The sequence below is a fragment of the Pocillopora damicornis genome, chromosome 10, assembly GCF_964200805.1.
Source record: "Pocillopora damicornis chromosome 10, jaPocDami1.2, whole genome shotgun sequence".
NCBI classification, from domain to species: domain Eukaryota; kingdom Metazoa; phylum Cnidaria; class Anthozoa; order Scleractinia; family Pocilloporidae; genus Pocillopora; species Pocillopora damicornis.
In genome coordinates this window covers 9,534,101-9,555,138 of record NC_142679.1, presented here as the reverse complement: position 1 = coordinate 9,555,138, position 21,038 = coordinate 9,534,101, and the positions used below count along the sequence as shown (strand labels likewise).

General features: G+C 38.2%; 1 protein-coding gene and 1 pseudogene across 12 annotated transcripts in view; one reads left to right on the top strand and one right to left on the bottom strand.

The window, feature by feature from the left end:
* LOC113673640 (DNA-dependent protein kinase catalytic subunit) overlaps window positions 1–21,038 on the top strand; it is a 159,094-nt gene that overhangs the window by 100,826 nt on the left and 37,230 nt on the right. For all 12 annotated transcript variants that reach the window (XR_016180295.1, XR_016180294.1, XR_016180297.1 and 9 more), the window contains 14 exons: window positions 3,254–3,315; window positions 4,593–4,728; window positions 6,198–6,290; window positions 7,004–7,068; window positions 7,654–7,756; window positions 8,437–8,564; window positions 9,354–9,567; window positions 10,518–10,696; window positions 11,508–11,676; window positions 12,052–12,117; window positions 13,174–13,264; window positions 15,017–15,108; window positions 17,492–17,563; window positions 18,469–18,597. Coding sequence is in view for 6 of the 12 variants with exons in the window: in XM_089184351.1 (XP_089040477.1) it covers window positions 3,254–3,315; window positions 4,593–4,728; window positions 6,198–6,290; window positions 7,004–7,068; window positions 7,654–7,756; window positions 8,437–8,564; window positions 9,354–9,567; window positions 10,518–10,696; window positions 11,508–11,676; window positions 12,052–12,117; window positions 13,174–13,264; window positions 15,017–15,108; window positions 17,492–17,563; window positions 18,469–18,597 (1,599 nt within the window). In the remaining 6 variants the exon portion in view is untranslated. The remainder of the gene's footprint in view (window positions 1–3,253; window positions 3,316–4,592; window positions 4,729–6,197; window positions 6,291–7,003; window positions 7,069–7,653; window positions 7,757–8,436; window positions 8,565–9,353; window positions 9,568–10,517; window positions 10,697–11,507; window positions 11,677–12,051; window positions 12,118–13,173; window positions 13,265–15,016; window positions 15,109–17,491; window positions 17,564–18,468; window positions 18,598–21,038) is intronic.
* Window positions 15,633–16,641, bottom strand: LOC149038832 (uncharacterized; annotated as a pseudogene).

Here is a 21,038-nt window from a genome sequence, read left to right as displayed (position 1 = left end):
TTTTTCCTGTAACTCTTCACGTATTGTGGTGATCTTTCAATAAAATAATCAGCAAACGCATTTGCTAGGGACTCATCATCCATAGAATCAGGTAGTTTAGGTTCACTTTTATGATGAAGAAGCTTGTCAAAAATAGAGAATAAGCGTTTGGGATCATATTGGCTCTCATCAATAATCCTCGAATAATAGGCCGTCTTTACCTGCAAAATAAATTCATTTACCATCTGACACTGGTCAACGAAACGCTCGCGATCAACCATAAGTCCAGTCCTTCGCCAACGTCGTTCCAGTGCCCTTCTTTTTTGTTTCTCCTCACGGATGTCTTCAGTGTACCAAGGTGCTGAAGGGCGAATCGTAATATTGCGCGTTATCAGGGGTGCGTGCTTTTCGAGCAGGCCAATCAGCGAAGTATTGTAAAGCGTTAACATAGACTCTAGATCATGACCGGCTTCATCGACTGTGCTAATTAGAGGTGAATCAGAGATGTTGTCTCTTAACTCTTGGGGATCAATTGACTTCAGTTTTCGATAATTGACTTCTTTACACTGGAACGCTTTTTTAGGTAGTGCCAGAGAACAGCTGGTAACGTAATGGTCAGAAATGACAGGATCGAAAACATCAAAGTCCCGAGCTGTACTCTCATTATTTCTGGTGATGACTAGATCTAGGGTGTTACCACTCCTGTAGGCGGGAACCTAGACATGTTGCTTCAAGTTAAATGCTTCAAGTAGACAGAGAAACCGTTGTGCAGATCGATCACTAGCGTCATTTACGTGCAAATTGAAGTCACCGACTATCAACAGAGAGCCATGTACAATAGCTAGAGACTCCAAGAAACTAGGAAATTCTTCAAAGAATTTCGCAGCCGATGAGGTACCGTCTGCCATTGTTTGTGGCCTATAAACAATAATAAGGCGCAAGCATAACGAGGAATGTTTCAATAAGACATCCGTAAATTCAAAGGATTTGAAATTGGTAACAAAGCCGGGATGCTTCTCGAGGCGAACCACGGTCTTATGCATGACACCGATTCCGCCCCCAACGCGAGAAACCCTTGGAACATTGTAGAATTCATAGCCGGTCGGACACAAGTCACGTATAATTAATTCATCAGTTTCTTTGGCAAGCCAAGTCTCAGTTACAGAAAAGACATCGATATTACGGTCCACGGTAAGATCTTTCAGAGAGAGTGTCTTATTCCTCACCGATCGTGGATTAAGGAGAGAAAATCGCATGGATTTTGATGTTGGTAGTGCAGGTTTCATAGGTTTCATTAATATGAAATAAAGTTATTAATATTGGTCGGACCCTCTTTATGGAAACCCTTACTTATGTGAACTAAAGATTGAATCAATTGCCATTGCCTAACAGTGTCAGGACTTAGTTGACTTAATAAATTATACTCAATTAATTTGGAAAACCTAAACGGCGTTCATAGCATATAATAAATTAGCTCGTTCCATTCTATTGGATATTGGATAACCCTACAAAAGAAAACGCGTTTGAAATGACAAAGAATATAGGCTTTATATGTTCTCATAGCAGTATTACTATCAATGAAATTGCGAATTTTCCTAAGAGCATTAGCCTTTGAAAAAAGGGGAGCAATAATCAAAATGAGGAAAAATATAGGCTTTGTATATTCTCACAGCAGTATTACCATAAATGAAATTGCCAATTTTCCTGAGGGCAACAGCCTTTGCATTTTACTAAGAGTATTCTTAATGAGTAGCATATGATAATTTACAGGCAATAGTGACACCAACTAGCTTCAGCATGTCCTTTATTTCAATGGAACTGTCATCCAATGAAAGAGATAGGTTATGATGAGAGAACCCCAATACCATAGCTTGAGTCTTGGATTCGCTAACCTCCAAATAATTGTCATTAAGCCATTTGGAGAATAATGGTAGATCTTCACTAATATGAAGCTGTAGGGTGATAGGGCAGTTATTTGAGTAGTAGCCAGAGGTATTGTCTACGTAGAGTCTTACTGTAAGTGCATATTTCTGGCAACTAATGTGATCAAATTGATGTAGATATTTGATAGCAGTGGCCGAAAAGGAGAGCCCTAAGAAACTCTATATTGTACATCTACTGTACGCCACTCAAAGAAAGCATTTTCCACTTTGCCGCGCTAACGTTGATTGCTTAGGTAGGAATCTATCAGCCTTAAGGATGTAGGAATGATGCCATATCCTTTGAGTGTTCTCTTCACGAGGCTGTGACAGATGGTATCAAAAGCCTTGCGAAGATCAATTGAAACAAAAACCATATGTTTGCCATCCAAGGCTGTTCTCCAGTCTTCAGTTATCTTAAATAATGCTGAACAAGTGGAAAGTTTTATCAAAAAGTCAGATAGGCCTTCTTAAAATAATTTTGGCCCAAAGTAACTGTGTAATTTATTTTACATAACCCTTTCAAAGATCTTTTAAATGTCAGGTGGGATGGATAATTGTTTTTGTGAGATTCACGGTTTTTTATCCACTGGGGTGATGTTACTTTCCTTCCACTTGTCAATCCAGTTGGATTGTTGGACACAATAGTTAATCAGAAGACCAGCCAGAATTGGAGAAGATGCTTTTAACATTCTTGATGGAATACTATCTTTGCCCACAGCTTTGGAACTATTTAGATCTATTAACAACTCCATAGTGTACTTGGTAGATACTGTTGCAAAGCTTAAATTGCCTTTATCTTATGGAAAACAGTATTCATAGATATGTGGGATGCGACAGGTTTTCTGTTTTGCATGTGAATACAAATCTTCTGCAACACTACCTTCTAACGTCATTATATAGGAATGCCGGTCGTTTCTAGTTCTTTTCAATGTTATCAATATTGTATTATATCAGTAGCCACATAAAGTGTTAGACTGCCTATTCTTATCATCATTATCAAGGAACTATTGCAACTCATTTTGATAGTGTGACACACATGTAAATCTTTTTCATTATTTACGTGGTTATACCCTTTGGCTGTCTTTCAAACACGTTGTCTTCTCTATTTTTTTTTATTTCTACTGGTCCAATTTAGCTATATACAGATGGGGAGAATTTTCTACCACTCCTCTTTACTGTTTTATCGTGCCATGGCTTTCTCATTGAAATGCTTGCTATGCATCCTTTTAACACAATAAAGAACTGGATATCCTACTTGCTAAATTTGTTTTCTTCATGTAAATATGATTTCTCTGCAAAAGATAGTTGCAAGATTATATCTGGATTTTTTAATCTTCATTTTATCTTTTTAGGTATTAAACCTGTTAAATGGGATTCTTGATCAACTTATTAGAGACAAAATCCTGAGGACAAGGTATTGCAGGTTGCTTTTAAGTGTAATTTTGAACTTTTATCTTTTTTTCCAGCTTGTTCAGTGAGTGTTCAGGTTTTTATAATTTAGCGGAGTAAACTTATGTTGTGTGGACACATATTGGTTCAAGTTGAAACTTGTGGTATTTGTTTAGCATCAATGCCTTTGCATCAACTTTCAAATGTTATGTCTTAATTGTGCACTGAATGTCAAACCCTCTAGAATACTTTGTCATCTTTTTTATGCCTCTACCTAGTGGAACAAAGAATTTGATCAGTTTTATTCTGTTTGGTTTACCTTGTTCCTTCCTGATGGAGAAATTGAGTCTTTATTTCAATCAATTGACAGGATGATTTCTTTTAGTTGAAATAAACATCCCATGATTTAAATCCGGTATTACTGCACCCTCTGTACATGCAGCAGACAAGTCAAGCTATGAAAGGAATAAATTTGATTTAGAAAGGGATTATGTTTAAAGTGATAGAATGGTCCTAAAGACTGTGGACTAATCTTAATAGGTTGACTGCATAAGATAGACATAGTCACTGCAGTCATTCCAAATTGAGGCTTTACGAGGAGTGAGCCCATGCCCCCTAAAAAGAATCTGACCCCGCACAGTATTATGAAATAAATCACCTTTGAACTTTGGATAAGACAACAAGTCAAAATGATTGCTTCGATTGTATAAGCTATTAATTTCTCCATATTCACGTAAATTCCTCCTTCCCTGTTAGACTTGAACTAAAAAGCAACTCGTGCGAATAGAATTGGAGAATGAGGGTATGTTGCTCACATAAATGGATGATTTGGGGAAGAAAGAGATGTAAGAGTACCCCTACCCCCTCCCGCTCATATTCAAGAATTTACTCTTGCATATAGAGCAAGCCTGTGTTTTTTGTGTGACATGTTCTAGGTGTTTTAAAGTAGTAATGCATCGGTAACAGTTGGGATTTCCAGTTGGTTTGCAGTTTGCATACTTTTTGGGAAGGTTTACTGGGACTTCAATGCCATCCTTGGGGTACAAAGACCACACACTTTATCCAGGAGACACTAGAACAAAACAGGATAGAATCGCTAGAGCTATCCAATAAATGATAATTCAGTTAATTAAAATGCCTCTGATCATTCGAGTTAAGAAACCGGCTGCAAAAGGTCTAGTTTTTCAAGATAGAATGCTGAGATATAGTTACCTCGGAAGCATAGAATAAAAAGTAACTGTAGTTATTAGGCCCCGAAAGGTCCGTTTTTCTGTTCCTTATTATATTTTTATTTACCTGAAGGAATGGCTCATCTTTTGTTGCTGCATTATTGAACAATTGGACCAGTTTTGAAATCTTTTGGAAGACACTCTCTGCTATGGACCTCAGGCATTCCATCCTGATGATTCTGAAAAAGATGTTAATTCTAGATTCAGCGGTTGGTACAGCTCTTCTTTTAATTATGCACATTTATGCATTCTCCAGATAGGAAATAGAGTCTACACTTTTCCCTACAGTTTTTGCCTACATACAGTGACCTCTTTCAAATTTCTCTTTTGGGCTTCCAATGTTTGCTCTACTCACAAAGGGACCAGTCAATATTTTTTTCTTGACATATGACTGTTTTGAGTATAGGTCACGGTTTGTTGAAATATTTCCCATTCAGTGCTCTATTCAGATTTCTGTAGATCATTGTACGAATGTATGTCTCAACTATGCGTTCCGCTTAGTTTTTCATGGTAACAAGTTTATCGTTCTTTTTTCTGAAAAAAAGGCAGCTAGTTCGTGAGCATATAAAGGACCTCTTGTTGCATCGATTAGATCACCCCTGATGAAGGCACTAGACGGGAGTGTCGAAACGTTGGGTCTATGAATGTGACTTCTCGGTTACATTCATCAAATCTTTAAACCAGAGTAACATCAAACCATGTCTGAAGTTTATCGTACTTTCATGGTTTTGTTATGATTCAAATGGAGGTACCAGGTAGACGCCTCCGAAGAGCGAATTGATTGAAAAGAAACTTTATTGACAAATTTCAGACCCATAATTATTGTTTAGTCTAGAAAGGTCTTTCAACCTTCAAGAGGCCTCTATCTATTGAAACTAGCTATAGAACGCAGTTGAACTGTTTATACTATTTTATAGCCCTTTTCACACGAAACTCTGAGCCAGTGAAATCTAGGAGTCCTCTGGTATCTGAAAACAGATATGTCAGTTCATCTCAGTGACAATACTGCTTAGCCAAGCCTGCCACCCTCCCAGTGAACAGCACTACTTCTTATGCCTCTGTGAGAATTGCTCTGGCCGCTGAACAGAATAGATCAGACCTATTTACAGAACTATGTCGTATGCATTTTTTTGTCGGGAAATCATATAACCTGTTGTACAGCAGTCCTTTGGACTGCTAGCTCTTATCAATTTGGTTTCCGTCACTGTATTCACAATCAAAATGTTACGTTAATGTTACAAATACTTTTTATAAGGAAAACTTCTCAAGGAACGTCATCAGATTTAAGTGACACCTTTGGCCACGACATCTTCGAGGAAACTTATTCGTTTGGTTTTAGCATTTTAGTTCTACCATGATTAAAATTTATCTCGCAACTTGTATGCACTTTTAATTTATTCTCAGATCCACAAGAAATCGTTTTTAGCTTCCCACAAGGATCCTTCCCTGATCCCTTACCTTTTATTATGTACATATGCTTCAATGTCCTTCCGCTCGTTACTAACTATTGCAGGATTGAAATCAACCTACGCTATGTTTAAAGCAAATAGAAATGTTGCACCACTAATAAAGTCTCTTCAATGGAAATTTCACTTTCATCTGACCCAGCTAAAAAATATTATGGTAAGTTCCAGCAGTAACAATAATGAATTTTTTTTTTTTTTAAATAAAAAAACAGAAAGTTACAGACTGCAGCAGATCAACATTTCCTGGCCTGTTTGAGATGTACCTGTTGTATTTGAAAGATAAGTCTACAACTCCTGCATTCAAGGTTAGGAATCATACAAACGTGTTGCAAGTATCACATTTTCATCACATAATGCGATTTAAATTGCGCTTCTTAGGCTTATTTAACAAGGAAAAAGTTTACTGAAGTACTAGTGTTCCTTAGAAGTACTTTACCGATTGGATCCACAGAGTTTTAGCCTGATTATGATGCGTGTGTCAGCGTTACGTTTTTCATTACGAGTTTTTTGTTTTCTGCCTTCAAGATCGCTAACGGTTACCAAAATTAGTTATTAATATTATAAAGGTTTTTGTTCTTGAGCTAAAACGCCACAACCGAAGGTGCTTACTAGCGGTAATTTGGCTTTGATTTTAATATTCTCTAACTTGATTCGGTGACATGTTCTTCAACCATGTGATGAAAGCATCCAGCATGGCAGATCAGTCTTGCTGTTGCGTTCTGTATAAGTTGAAGTTTTGGTAGTCAGCTTTTAGGCAGACCATACATGAGGCTGTTAAAAAAATCTAAACCACTGGTTACAAAAGGGTTAACCAAGGTCCGAGTTCAGTCAGGATTAAGAGGTTTTTTAATTTTTCTGATGTTGTGTAGGTGAAAAAGGATCAGCTGTGCCACTTTTTTACGATAATAAGGATGTTTAGTTCAGATTATTTCCTACAAAAATATTCTAACAACAGAAGTGAAAAGAGCTGATTGTGAGTTAACTTTTTGTTTTTGTTTTTTTTTTAAATTCATTCCAGGGGCAGGTGCTAGAGCTCTTACCATACTTTACCAAGTCTACTGAAGAATATCTGAGAAGACTTAAGTAAGTGAACTCCAACATGCTAAGTGAACTAAATAATATGCAAAATCTCAGATCCGTAGTTGGATTAGCGGATATTTATTCACTGATAATGCAACTAGAAGGCTACTAAAAATCAGTTTATTTCCTTAATGTACATTTAGATTTCAACAGGATCTTGCGATGTACTTTTCTAACAGATGTGTATTAAACACATTATTTCAGACAGAATATGTGTTCTCAATAAACTGGCTGAACTGTACTGTTTTCTTTTTTTTAGTCTGTTTTAGTTAGTACCATGGTTATTTGTATTTGTCGTCCTATCTGTATAATTGAATTTTGTTAATAGATATATGATACAGAATGAAATAGTGACTCATTCCCTCTTTAAAAAATTATTGCAGGATCATAAAATTTTTGTGTATACTGAAAGGTGGCGCACTATTCCTCGTTTTGCTATATAGGGGTGCCACCATTGTGTCGCTTTAAATTTTTGTGTTTTTGTTTTTATTTTACTTTGATCTATATATTATCTACTAAATTTAGTAAGACAGTTTTGAAGGAAACGTCTCTCAAAGGTCTCTCACTCTCCTTTCCATATTTTCTCAGGGAAGGGCTGAACACTTTTGTTACTAACAGTATTCCACTGAAGTCAACAGAGTTCGTAAAAGGAGGTCCCCAATATAATGATTACATACAGACAATAGATAAGGTACATCTGAATAACAAATAGTACTTTTAGCAGGGGTATTGCACGTCATTTACTCAGTGTTCACTCATGGTAGCTCGTGGCAACCTTTCTTAAGAAAGTTCGAACATAGCGCGATTGATCTTGTTTGAATGATGGGTTTCGCAAAGCAAGATACTCATGTTATGAATTACCAACGGCTCCAGATTTTCAATATAACACATGTAGTGAGTTTTCCTTCTGCAACGGCTTCGCTGGTAGACACCATCTTTTTTAGTCAGGGTATCAGTATGTGCGATAAGAGCCTGAGTGTTCTCAGACTCGAAGGCGTTCGATCTAGGCAGCGGTGAAGTTGTTCGGAAATAACTTTGAAATGTGCGAGTATCTGCTGTACCTCTACAATATCTCACCTTGAATTCCAGGAAGCTATGCTCATAATAATTCTTTCCCTTTGCATTATTTTCTGGTCTTTTTTTTTGTTTTGCTATCGATTTGTTAATGTGATTACAGTGAACTATGAATGCCCCTTAGGGGTGTCATAAATTCAAAGAGTTTTTAAAATCTATTTTTAGTACATGGGAGACACGCGAATTACGAATTAGGATGTTTTGTGATTATTAAAAAAAAACCTCTTCATCTACTGCTTTTTCTTCTAAGTCTCTTACGATGAATATGACTGAAGATTACTTTCACTTTATCCTAAGCTTCTTGCAGCATTTGTAGATTCCCGAAGCCTGATTCTGCTTGAGGTATTGATCTCTATTTTATGCTGTGAACGACAGCATGTTCACGAAGATCAAATTCAGAAGTCCTTTACAGCTTTCATTAAAAGGCGAGTACTTCTTTTTTATTAACAACCGTTAGCACATTCTGTACACTTTATCGTAAACCTCAAAACCAGTTATAGTATTATCAAAAAAGAAGAAAATGAAGCAGTGCACTTAATGATTTAAGTTATTTACCCACATGAACAGTACACGAGTACAGGTAAACCTATACTTAGCCAACATCGGTATGAATTGATCAAAACCTGCAAAAAGACTCTGACGAACAATATTTAGGTCGCATGATTTGTGCGTGTAGTCCTTCGTTAACGTTATGGCAACTATCACATTCAAGTGCAAAAGTATTGAACTCAGATATTTTTCTGAGCTATTTCTCATCAACAACCTCAGTACCTCTATTTTGCTTGCCACCATGGACCAGATAATTACTGAATAACTGAGCATTTCCACCTCTTAAAACAACATTATTGTTGAAGTGAGTGGAGGAAATATGAAAATTTCAAATTTCTGCAAATGGTGAGGAAGTTCTGTCACAGACGGTAGAGCAAGACATTTAAGTTTCCTTTTGGTTTGATACAATTGCTTACTTGCTTACATACTTACATGCAATGACACAAGGCAATAACAGAAATATGGACACTGTTAAGATTGTAGAGAGGTTTCCATTTGACAGCGATGTGCGCAAAGGACATTTTTGGTGAATATTTTAACTTAACTTTATTTGGCTTAGTATAGGTTTAACTTTACTTGATGTACGATGATCCCATCCATTTCAAAAGGCTTCGCCACATCTGTTTTGGATTTCTTGAAACACCTTCACCTTTGTTATCTGTTAGATTGCATCCTGCACCTGATCAAGCTAAAGCAGCTATGGATGCATGCCTTTCCATATTTTTTAATGAACGAGACTATCAAACACAGTCTCGTCGAGCTGTGATTGAAAGGATCTGCATTACATTCCTTCTTAAAACATCGGCAACCGCAAGGAAAGCATTCTATCAAGATCAGATTACGAAATTGATGTCTGTGTTAGAGGCCAAGGAACTTAAGGTAAACTATCTTAGTTTTTAGAAGTGCGAGTTTTGCAGTCAAAAAAATTATATTACTCTTGTAGCTTTAATGCAATCCACTCAGTTTTTACATTTTATAGGTGTTCTTATTAGACAAAAATTAAACAATTGTTTATTTATGAGACAACAAGAATATAAAAATGTCATTTATTTACTACTAAAACAAAAATGAATTTATACCTTTTTTTCAAGAATAAGTTTCAACATTGACGTGGGATATTTTTGCGATAATTAGCTTACCCTCTCCGAATTCAGCAGTCACAAAAGGCTGGTAAAACTCATTGCTCCAACTGCTGGAATACAAACAAAAAGTGCAAATCACAGCGCACTAAGGTCAAAGATCAACATTTGAGGACATGCATAAAAAAGGCACAGCTGTCAGAGTTCAAACGCCCCTTTAATTCATTCCCTGTCCACACACAGCCATCCCTGCTTCAAGAAAAACATTTTTTTTCCATTTTACTTTTAAGCAAGTAGGTGCTATTAGACAGAGCGAAGGTCCTTAAAATATTTGATTTACAACTGAAATTATGATATCTTAAAAACTTCCACTACAAACTATTTTAAGGCGACCTAATAGTTCAAAGAGGAGTCGCATCATTAAACAGATACTTAAAAATCTAAGAGCGATTCTTTTTCATCTTCAACGGCAACCTTGACAAGTATCCGACACATACGTCCCCAATAATACATTAAGGATCAGCAAAACTAAGACGTCAATTTAGTGCTGAGGCTTCTCCTTAAACTGCCATTCATTTTACAAAGTTCATTTTGATGTTGACCTAAATGCAGACAAACATGTGTTGAGTAAGATGCACTTTAGTTAAGTACGAGATGAACTGTAGACATGCTGGTGTATGACCTAACTTTGCGTGAAAACTTAGTGGGGTTAAGCTTGAAATTAAGTTGATGTGTTTATTGTATATGCAGCCAACAGACCCAAACTTCGAATCTCAAGTGACATCCAAATTGTGCTGTTTTAAGCTGGTAGAGATACTGTATTCTCAGTTTTCTAAATCTGAGCTGAACACATTAGAGTCCACAATAAACAAAGCATATGTCGGGGGAGACGTCAAAACAGGAAAAGAATTAACATTGGCCGTTACAAAGTAAGTCTGGACGCACTAGTACATAGAATCCAATTTTATGATGGAAGTAAAAGTTGCAAATCTTTTGTGGAGATATGGTATGAAAGCGAGCTTTAGGTGACTCAAGAGAACACTTTTTTAATATTCAAGACATCTTCACTCCATCAGCTCCTGCTACATTTACAGAACCTGAAAGGACAGCTTTAGAGTTGTTCTTGAAGGAAGCATTTACTTTTTGTAAGATGATATAGTAAGAAAGAAGGTACTTTCTTAGCTCAGCTATAGAATAAAGAAAGCTGGTGTTCGTTTCGTCACGAAAGTGAGACAAAAGAAAATCGGAGTGCCCGTGGAGAATTTGCAAGTTCAGAGGTTGATTCCTTGTAAGGGACTCAGATTTTTTCTTCCTCTCTCGTTTGTACCAAAACAAACAACACCTTGCTTCACCTAAGGCGGAGACCCAGAGGCATATTGGGTGGCGTGTTGGAGGTCGGTTCAAGAGGTCTGGACTCCAGACCGCTTAGGTTGCTCTATTGTTGAGCAAGACACTTTCCTCTCACAGCTGGGACCAGCTCCGGCCAGATGAGCAGCCTGGCTTGATTCTCCATCGTACCATTTAACTTATTTAACTTAGCTGGTTTTAGCAGATTGATGAAATAATTTTCAAACGCATGACAACAATAAAATTGTCCTTAATTTCAGCTATCTCCTCTTATCCTCATCCTTTCACTTGAGTTGAGACATTTTTCATGGTAAAGTTACCAGAGTTAGGATCATATGAAATATCTAAATCTCACTGCTTTACTAACGTACAGGTGTGAAACTTTCTCTCCAGAGCAGCTCGTGCGGCTTCGATAGAGGACATGCGTGGTGAGACTGTTGCCCTTGAACTACGGAGACAATTACATTGTGCGGCTTATAATACCTTGGTTTCTCTTATATGCTGTACACAAACAGACCTGAAGTTTTATGTTGCATTTCTTTTCTCTGAAAATCCAGTCAAGGTGGGTAGCTGCTTATTTCAATTTTTATAGCAACAATAGCTGAAGCTTGTGCTGGCTAAGTTTCTTTTTACATGTATTTGTATACGTCCGCAGTTCGTTCAATTTTCTGTAGCTCGTTCGTCTTCTGCTTATCAATGTATACCACCTTGCATCATCGGGGCATTCAAGCGTAATAATCCTTCACGTTTCGGTCACATAGGTTTGCTCCAGTAAAATGGTGTGAAGTGATACAGTTTTTGGTTTATACATGTAAAATACACCCTCTTAAGTACTCTCAAGACTTGTTCTTTATGTATTCGTTGAATTTCAAACCAAAACTTTAACCACTTTTTAGTCAGATATTTTTCTGGAAATAGCTTTTTCTGTCTCATTTAGGGTCAGTTATTACTGGATAATTTGGTGGATTGCAACAGGACCTACACATTTGAAGTGGAACTCTCAGTAAGTTCTACATGTTTTGCTACTGAATCTCACCCAATAAAAGGGAACAATGTATTGCAGTCCTTTTGGATTAAAAGAGCATCTTTTCTGGTCATGTTTTCTTCAAAACCACATAGGGAAATCAGACTGTAACGAAACGAAACGGTATCTCCGGTCAAGTTAGGTTTATTTTCTCTCGCTGTCTTCACACTTTGATGAAAGCAGAAGCAGTGTACGTCCGCCCTTTTTTTTTCGATGTGATTCATCATCTCACCTAAGGCTATCCCCATCTAACAAACCGGGTAACTGCTTGTAGAGGAAAAGTCCTCCAACATAGATAAGATGCCATTTCAAACAAGTATCTAGTTATAAAGCTTTTATTGACTATTCGAAAGATTAAATAATGACATAGGTGGATAACACAATTATTTGAGGCTAGTAGTTTACTTTATGGTCCAAAAAATTATCCAAGATATTGAACTAGATGTTCTCAATGGTGAGAACAATGAATATTTCTCAATAAAGTAAGCATTAAGAGATAATTAGTGATAACAAAATGATCTACTTCACGATCAGAAAACTACTGAACTTTGTTGCAGTAATTAAGGACTCTGCTACTACTATCGAAGCTGCTTAATAATCTGGTGCCCCTTTCAATGAACGTATGCTGCCAGTCCTTGTTTGAAAAGCAGGAGGGATGGTTGCTTGTTGGTGAACGCGCTTTGGTTTTAAATTATGTCTATTATCAACGCGTGATAATACTCAGTCATAGCCTTATATAACAAAGGTTTCAGGAATTTTCTTGCGCTGAAGTCTACTTGTAGTTCATTATAATATATTTAGCGTTCTCCGGTATGGATTGGGAAAGGGAAAGGTCGTCGAAGTCCAGTCTCTTGTATTCCCTTACTTACGTCTCCTTGTTTAGAGAGGGAAAGCAGGGGGCGTCTTGCGACTCATTGAAACTTTGTTACTGGGGCTTTTACTGATCTCCTCAAAATGGAAAGTCGTCATCCTGGTTTAATACAGGATGTCATTTCATGTAAACTAATAAATCCTGACCTTGGGTCCACATCACAGGCTCCATTAGAGAGAAGAAAACAATTCAGAATGCAGGCACGAATTCCTTCTCCAAGGGAAAATAGTCAAGAAGATTCAGCTGGAAGAACAGGTGAGATGGCTTAGTCAATATCAGCGAAGTTTCATTTGGCCCAGTTTCAGAGGGGTTTCTTTTTTTTCAGTGTTCAACTCAATATCTGAACTCGTTCGCTACGTTCACTCGTCAGCCATCGAGTAGAACACTCGAAAAGAAATTCCATCTCTACACGCGCCCATGTATTCTCCTCTATCTGTGCGCACGGCCCTGCATCATAACATGACGTGTCTTCACTTCGGCTCACTAGCGAGGGTTCAAAACTTTCAAGATTGTTTTTCCGTTCTATCCCGGTTGAGGTAGACCATTTCGAGCTCAAAATGAAAAGAAAATATGCAAAATACCACTCGTTTCGAGGAACGATGAGTATGTACCTCTTTCAAGCGACGAAATTAGATTTGGAGTTGACGATTCTTCATTCTCAAACGCGATACGCCTGGCTGGAAACAAAACAAAGTTTTCTGACTTTAGCTGAGGATTTGCAACATTTTGGGTACTCTCCATTAGAGCAGTTAATATTATTTTGAAGAATTGTTATGTCCCAAAAAGGTTGTTCAATAGAAGATTTTGTTTTGAAATCGTACAATTGTCAGAATTTTCAAAAAAGGTACGCAATTTTCTGGTCTCAATTCTTGTAAACAACAATTTAAGCAGAGTAAGCATACCACACGGGTATCGTAAATGAAAGGAATTTGAAAGTTTTTCGCTTCGTTTTTCGAATAGTTGATATATTTTTTTTTTGTATTGACATTTCCTGAAACCATTGTTCAATGAAAGACCGTACAATTTCGGAATTTTCAACATTTACAACACAAACTTACGCAATTTTCTGGCCTTGAATTCTAGTAAACACCGATTTAAGCATGCTCAACCCACTACGCGGTCTTGTACTTCCAGGAAAGTCTTTCGTATTTCGCTTCTGAGTTAAAAATATACAATTTTAGTGATAGTGATAAAGATTTGGTCTCCAAACATTTCTTGGTCGGTTTTTGCCTTGAGATTTATTCACAGTTTTCGAGTAGAGCACGATTACCTGGTAAACCCAACAAAGTTGTCATGAACTCTGTTTTCTCGAGCACAACTCGTGTCTACATGCATGCTACGTTTCGAGCAACTGATAGGCTTCTGTTTCTGTTGCGCCCTCCAAACCTCTCGCGTGCATCCAAAACTTGCCTAGTATAAACTAATTCTTTAATACACACACACACACACACACGCACACACGCACGCACGCAACCACACGCACGCACACACACGCACACACACATATATGACATATATATTAAACAATTCAATATGTACCGCGTTAACATAGGGTAACATAGCTTGCAAATTTGCATATTTACAATAAGGTCGTCTGTAGACGTCTCCATTTTTGTAAACAATTCTATAACCTAGCTGCAAACTTATTAAGTGGCGGAAACCGCAATCCATGGCTCACTGGCGGGTTTTGATCATTGTTTTAATCAAGACCAATTTTTGTGTAGCTCCTTAGTGTTCAAACAGGTCACAGTTCCAAAAAAGAAGAGTGAGACATCGTTACGTCATAGGGAAGCAGCTTGGTTGTAGGCAATATTGATTATGTTGCTATATTTAAGGCTTAAGTTACCCTATCCTACCCTCTGGAATCTGAAAATTTAGTCAGTATTATACTTTCTCGATACTTTCAAATGGCGGTGGTCAGAAGTATTTATTTAGTTATTGGAGCTTAGTTCTCCCTTAGGAGTAGGTTCAGACTTCTAAAAAATAAATTGTTTTTGTATGACACAGGGCTCTCTACACACTACATGTCTTCACAGTATTTAGCAGACAGCAGTCTTAGTGAAGATATCAGTCAGTATGATTTCTCTACACCAATACAGGTAAAGTCAGATTTGATGAACTGAGGTTCAGCCAGTTCCCGTTTAAAGGGCTGACTTTTGCGTAAGAGGGCAAAGACATACGTAATTGCATTTAAGTTGTCATACAAAAAAGCGAAAAGCCAAGTAGGAAATGAAAAGAATATAAAATTAGGAAAGTAGCACATAAAATAAGGCGCTTTACACAACTTCCACAAAAAAAATTATTACAAACTTCTCGCGATTATCATAAGTGTGTTTAAAAATGTCAAGTGATTCCAAAACTCATGTTGGTTTTTTATTTGACAAAATATACTCAGTTGGGAAAACCATGAAAGCGTCATATTGGCTGCACTAGTGAAAATTTTGTCACTTTCTGGTGTGCCTTAGCTCCAAGAATTCGTCCTCTAAAAAAGGATGTTTGTAAAAGCGTAGCACTTCTAAAGAAACATTGGCTTGCATGAGGGTTTCCCGTGGAATTCGTTGAAAACTGATGACTTGGATTGTTAAAAGGCATAACCTATACATGACAAAAATTGTCAAAAACGTTAATTGAAAAAAAGGAACTTCATTTTGATATGTGCAGAAGCGAGTTTTGTTTGACCTGTTAGATCCTTCTATAACAGCTTGGTTTTACAACTATGGCGAAACATTCTAATCCAAAGGCTTCCGAACTCCACCAGTGTTGGGATCACTAAGTGGTTTCCCACGTTATCAAGAATATGAGAGAAGCACACGACATTCAGCATCCTAGGGATTATAAATGCTATTCTTTCCAGTGCTGCTTGGTTAACGCTTGCACCATCTCTCATGGCTGTGAGCAAGGAATTTGCTCTGACCCCATAATCAACAGACAGGCACTGATTAAGAACTTATGCAAATTCGTTGGCATTAACTGACTGAGAGCAAACATCAATTCTCACAAGCCGTTGGATAATGTTCTAGTTATTGTCCGCAAAACGAACTATTATAGCAATTGCTTCCCCTTATCTGGTGCTGCCGTAAAAAATGACTGAAAGGGCCCTTGTCATGCCAACTTGACCAATCATTTTCAATTCTTGTTTAATCCGTTCAATTTCCTGTTTCAAAGCCATGGAAACATACTGTCGTAGATGAGAGCTTCCAATGAGTCGATAGCTGTTCTTCTCTAACAGAGACCATAGCATGTCTATTTTACCGATCGGGATACTCGCCTTCAAACCTCACTGACAACTTCGAGTCTGTAGGCACATTCTTCCACGTGCAACGTGCCATCTTTTGAACTTCCTTCTCTTCTGAATGCCTCGATTAGGGTCTGGTCTTTCAATTTCGACTTTTTCAACTTCTCTTTCCCGTCTTGATGCTTCTTGGACGAAATATGGGTTTCAGAACACTTTTCTTGGAGGAAATGATTTCTCTACATCCACTGCAAAACAACTTTCCTTCTCTGACAATCAAATTCTCGCCTGGGAACTTAACTCGCTCATATCACGGGACTTTTTTTGTATCGGTGTTTCCTCTCTGCTTGTAATTTCCACTGGTTGATTCTAAAGATCGATCTCGATCTATCGTTGAAGGGAGTGGTCAATGTTCTCCTTCAGAATTTCCTTCTATGAGCTGCAAGTATCGAGAAGATGGCGCGGCACTGGCCGACGCCATCTCGTTTGTACATGCGCGTGAACTGCCTCTGAAAATTAACCGCTGACTAGCTGCACTCAGTTCATACAGTTACAGAATTCCTTCTCTAAAACACAAAAGCAAATCATCACAATGCTTTTGAATTCTAAAATTTAGCATTTAAATTCTTTTGAGTGCTGAAGTCTAGATCAAAGTTATGCAAATTTTAAATAATGCTAGAAATTCTTTTTACAGAAAAAGTGTAAAACAAAATGCTTTTTCAACCACATAATGCCAAAAAAATGCTAGCGTAAACGGGAAGGGCCTACACGACAGCGTAAACATTATTTTGAACAATCAAAACCCTTGATAACTTCATTTGAGTTCATTTGGCTTTGATTTTCTCCATTTTCCCCGTAAATTTTGAGCTTTTCGTTCACAGTTATCGGTAAACTGGTTCAAATGTTCTCGCAAACCAAAGTATAAAATGTGGCGTGTTTTTGACCAGCCAAGAGGGACATTTGTTTACTTTTTTTGTGCGTTGTGAGAATTTTGCACTCTATCACAATAACAGGCTTCTTCGCGCAGATGTTTGTTGTCGCTCTGTCATCAAAGAATTTGCTCATGCTTTTAGCTGTGTCTATATCGAGTTATGGATACACTTGGGAAGTTTGGAGAACACTCAAAAAGCTAGAGATGCTCTTACGCATTTTTCGCACTCTCCAAACTTCCCGCATGCATCCATAACTCGATATACGCACGCTAAGCATGAACAAGTTCTTAATTTATTTCTCGCGCCTTTTTCATTCAGGCTCTATCCGCAACTGGAGTGAGGCAAGCTTTGTACAAGTCAAATGGGAGCAGTTCAACTGCAGAGCAGACGGTTGAGTAGACATAGTTTTTTTAATTAAAACGTAGAGCAGTTTAGGTTACTTTAGAGACCGCTTGCACTACATTCTGTCATACTTTGGTAGTAATGTTCATAAATTGAAGCCTAAAAAGCTTTGACAGTTTAACGAAACGGCGAGGGATAAACTTTGTTTAAATAATCAGACCTTAAAGTTAACAGCTAATGTCATTGTTGAGATTTCTTCATAACCAATATATTCTCATCAATATTCCTACCTGTATTTTAAGTTACAGCCAATACCTTAACTGTTTGCTAGTCGTATTACTAAGATGTCACTTACTATTGAGATTTCAAATAAAGAAACACTGTTAAAACTGGGTGATATCCGAGAATATCACTCAAGCGACATTCCCCAATCTTTAAACGTTACGTCCACTACGGTAAGTCTTCGTTTTAAATTTAATTCAAGGCGAGAGAGGGTCTTGTGGTTGATACAGAAGAAGGGAAATCTCTTTTTGTTCATTAAGTCGAACAATCCTGTTAAACATAATAGTACAACAAAATTTGTACAACGTTCTGCTTGTCGATAAGCTGGAACGCAAATATTATTTTGATTACTTTGTCTTCCATAAATTATTGTATCTCGTGTAAATACTCAATTAGGGCTGTGCAAATTGCTTTGGAGTTTTGGTGGTCGGAAATGACAATGGCTTCCGGCTGCTTAAATTGCTTAAGACATCGGTCATAGACAACTCGACGTTACGCCCCTCGGTGGCTATTTACCATCTCATATCCAACACACGCCCATGGAATAATTGTTAAATGTCTTACAAAGGCACAAAATCTGGCTTAATACAAATGTCTCAATCTCTTCACACTATAGCGACGGAATGATTCTTGAAATTGTAGTGAAAAATAGTTGGTCTCCACTATTTCAGGATGACCGGTGTGAAGTCAGTGAGGATACGTTGGAGATGGATGATTTGAACAGGCACGAGTGTATGGCAAAAATGAGTTCCTTGTTGAAGCACCTCGTAGACAAGAGAATTTCACCCAATCAGCCCAAGGTATGTTTAATTTGAGCTTGAATTTACAGGGGTACCCAGTATTTTTTCTGAAGATACAAGCAACTATTTAAGTACAATCTTCTTTCAGTTACCGTTTCGTTACTTCGGCGGTACCTCCTATTTGGGTTAAAGCTACAAATGTACTGGTTCTATCACACTCATTCACACATAGGTAGCTACAACCTATGTGCCGTAGGTATCCGCCGCTTTCGACCCCTATCGAGTTCGCCCCTACCTTATACCGTGTTCGACCCCACCAAGTCGAGTTGGCCCCCAGATTGAGTCATGTCTAAATTAGTTGCCATCGAACATTGCAAACAAGTTAGAACCAAGACAAGTTTTGAATTTTAATTGACCGACGGCCATTTTGAAAGTTTTTAGCTGGGGCGACCGAAAACAAGAAATAATGTGGTCAAACAGTGAAATACAGAGAACTTTCGTTGGTCATGACCTTTATAGATTGGGTGGCTCCTACAGGAGCCGTTTTTGTATTTGACCGAAACGAAAGGCTACAAGGTCGTTCAACGATCGGGTTGCTAGCAATCTCGCGGCCCGTAAAGTTCGGAGCAGGCTCGCAGCAACTGCTTCGCTGTCCGATCACCGTTCTCGTACTGATCCCATAGGCTGAAGATCTTTGCTTGCAGCTGCCGGTAGGTTCGTCGCTGAAGTCTGCATAGTTTGTGCTCCGAAACCATTCGGATTTGGAGGGTCGTCTCTCCGTGAAGCAGCTGGATCAGCATGTATAGGGGAAGCTGACTTTTTCCCTGAGAAGAAAATGAGGAAAATACATATAAATACGTGAATATGCACGAACGCATTGATGATCAGTAGCTGGCTGAAAAGTTTTCGGCAAAGTTTGAAGGTACCGTCGATGTACCAGGCCTTGGCCCTGCACAACACCTCTAGCTGTTGCTGGCTGGCGAAGAGAAGGTGACGACGCCCACGTACCTGTAAAATCAAACAACAGAGTGTTAATGTAGCTGCTTGAAATATATAATAAATAGTGCAATAAACGCGTGATAAAAACATTTGATGATGAAAGACAAATGAAATATTTGCAAGAACTTTTTACAAGGGTAATTCTTTTACAAATGCCTAACCTTAAGAGAAAGTTCTCAGGGATGTGCTCGGGCTACAATTCAAACTCGAGGTCTAGGGGATCTGCTGGTCTCAATCGCTGCCGAAGGTGGTTAGCTGCTTTGGCGGGGTTTACTGGCTTTGGCAAACTGGGGCACGGATCATCTGTCAGATCCTCCATCAGCACCTCGTTAACAATTGCAGACGCCGGCTTAAACAAATTCGTGACAGCCTCCTTTTTCGTCTTTGCAATTATCCGGGCTGCTAAGCCTGCGCCCACTTGCCCTGGGTGATTGAGCGGCTTGGGGCCCAAGACTTTAATCAAAGAAAAGAATGTAAAACTGTGGGTACCTTTGGTCTAACAGTGCACTGCCAATCAGTGTTTTCGCCTCGACGTCTTTTAACGTTGTACGTGTAACCACGGCTGTCCACCAGCTTGTCTCGGCCCCGCTTTGTGGAATCGTCTACGATCTCAATCTCGATCTCGAAGCTGGCTGGTCCTGAGTCTGTGGCTGAAGGCTCCATTGGCGACGACTCATCAAATGCAGGAGGCTCAGAAGGCATAGCAGGAGGGTAAAAGTGTGGTTAACATCTTTTCAAGTCTGGTTGTTATGATCAACACAATGCGATGAAAGCGCGGTTTGCGATCCTGGTTTTCATTTTCTCAAATCTGGTTGCTATGACCTTAAAAACACAATGAAGTGTCCAACGCATTCTCTCAAGAAGTCTTAAATAATCAAAAGTGTGATCAAATCGTGCTTTCGTAAATTCTTCAGTCTTAATTTCATAAATAAAGCTAAACGAGGTACAAGTCTAACAACTTAAGCAATGCTGTCTCGATGAAAGCGTGGTTTACATCTTCTCAAGCCTGGTTGCTATGACCGAAAACACAGTGAAGTGTGCAACGCATTCTTCTAAGAAGTCTTAAATAATCAAAAGCGTGATCAAATCGTGCTTTCGAAAATTCTTCAGTCTTATTTTTATAAATAAAGCTAAACGAGATACAAGTCTAACAACTTAAGCAATGCTGTCGCGATGGAAGTGTGATTTGCATCTTCTCAAGTCTGGTTGCCATGACCGAAAACCCAATGAAGTGTGCAACGCATTCTCTTAAGAAGTCTTAAATAATCAAAAGCGTGATCAAATCGTGCTTTAGTAAATTCTTCAGTCTTAATTTCAGAAATAAAGCTAAACGGGTACAAGTATGACAACTTAAGCAATGCTGTCGCAATGAAAGCGTGGTTTGCATGTTCTCAAGTCTGGTTGTTACGATCAACACATTTCGTGTTCGTTAGATAAACCGAGGTTGTTTTACATTTTGTCCAGTCTGAATAATAAGTTAAGCAATGTTGTTTTGATTAAGT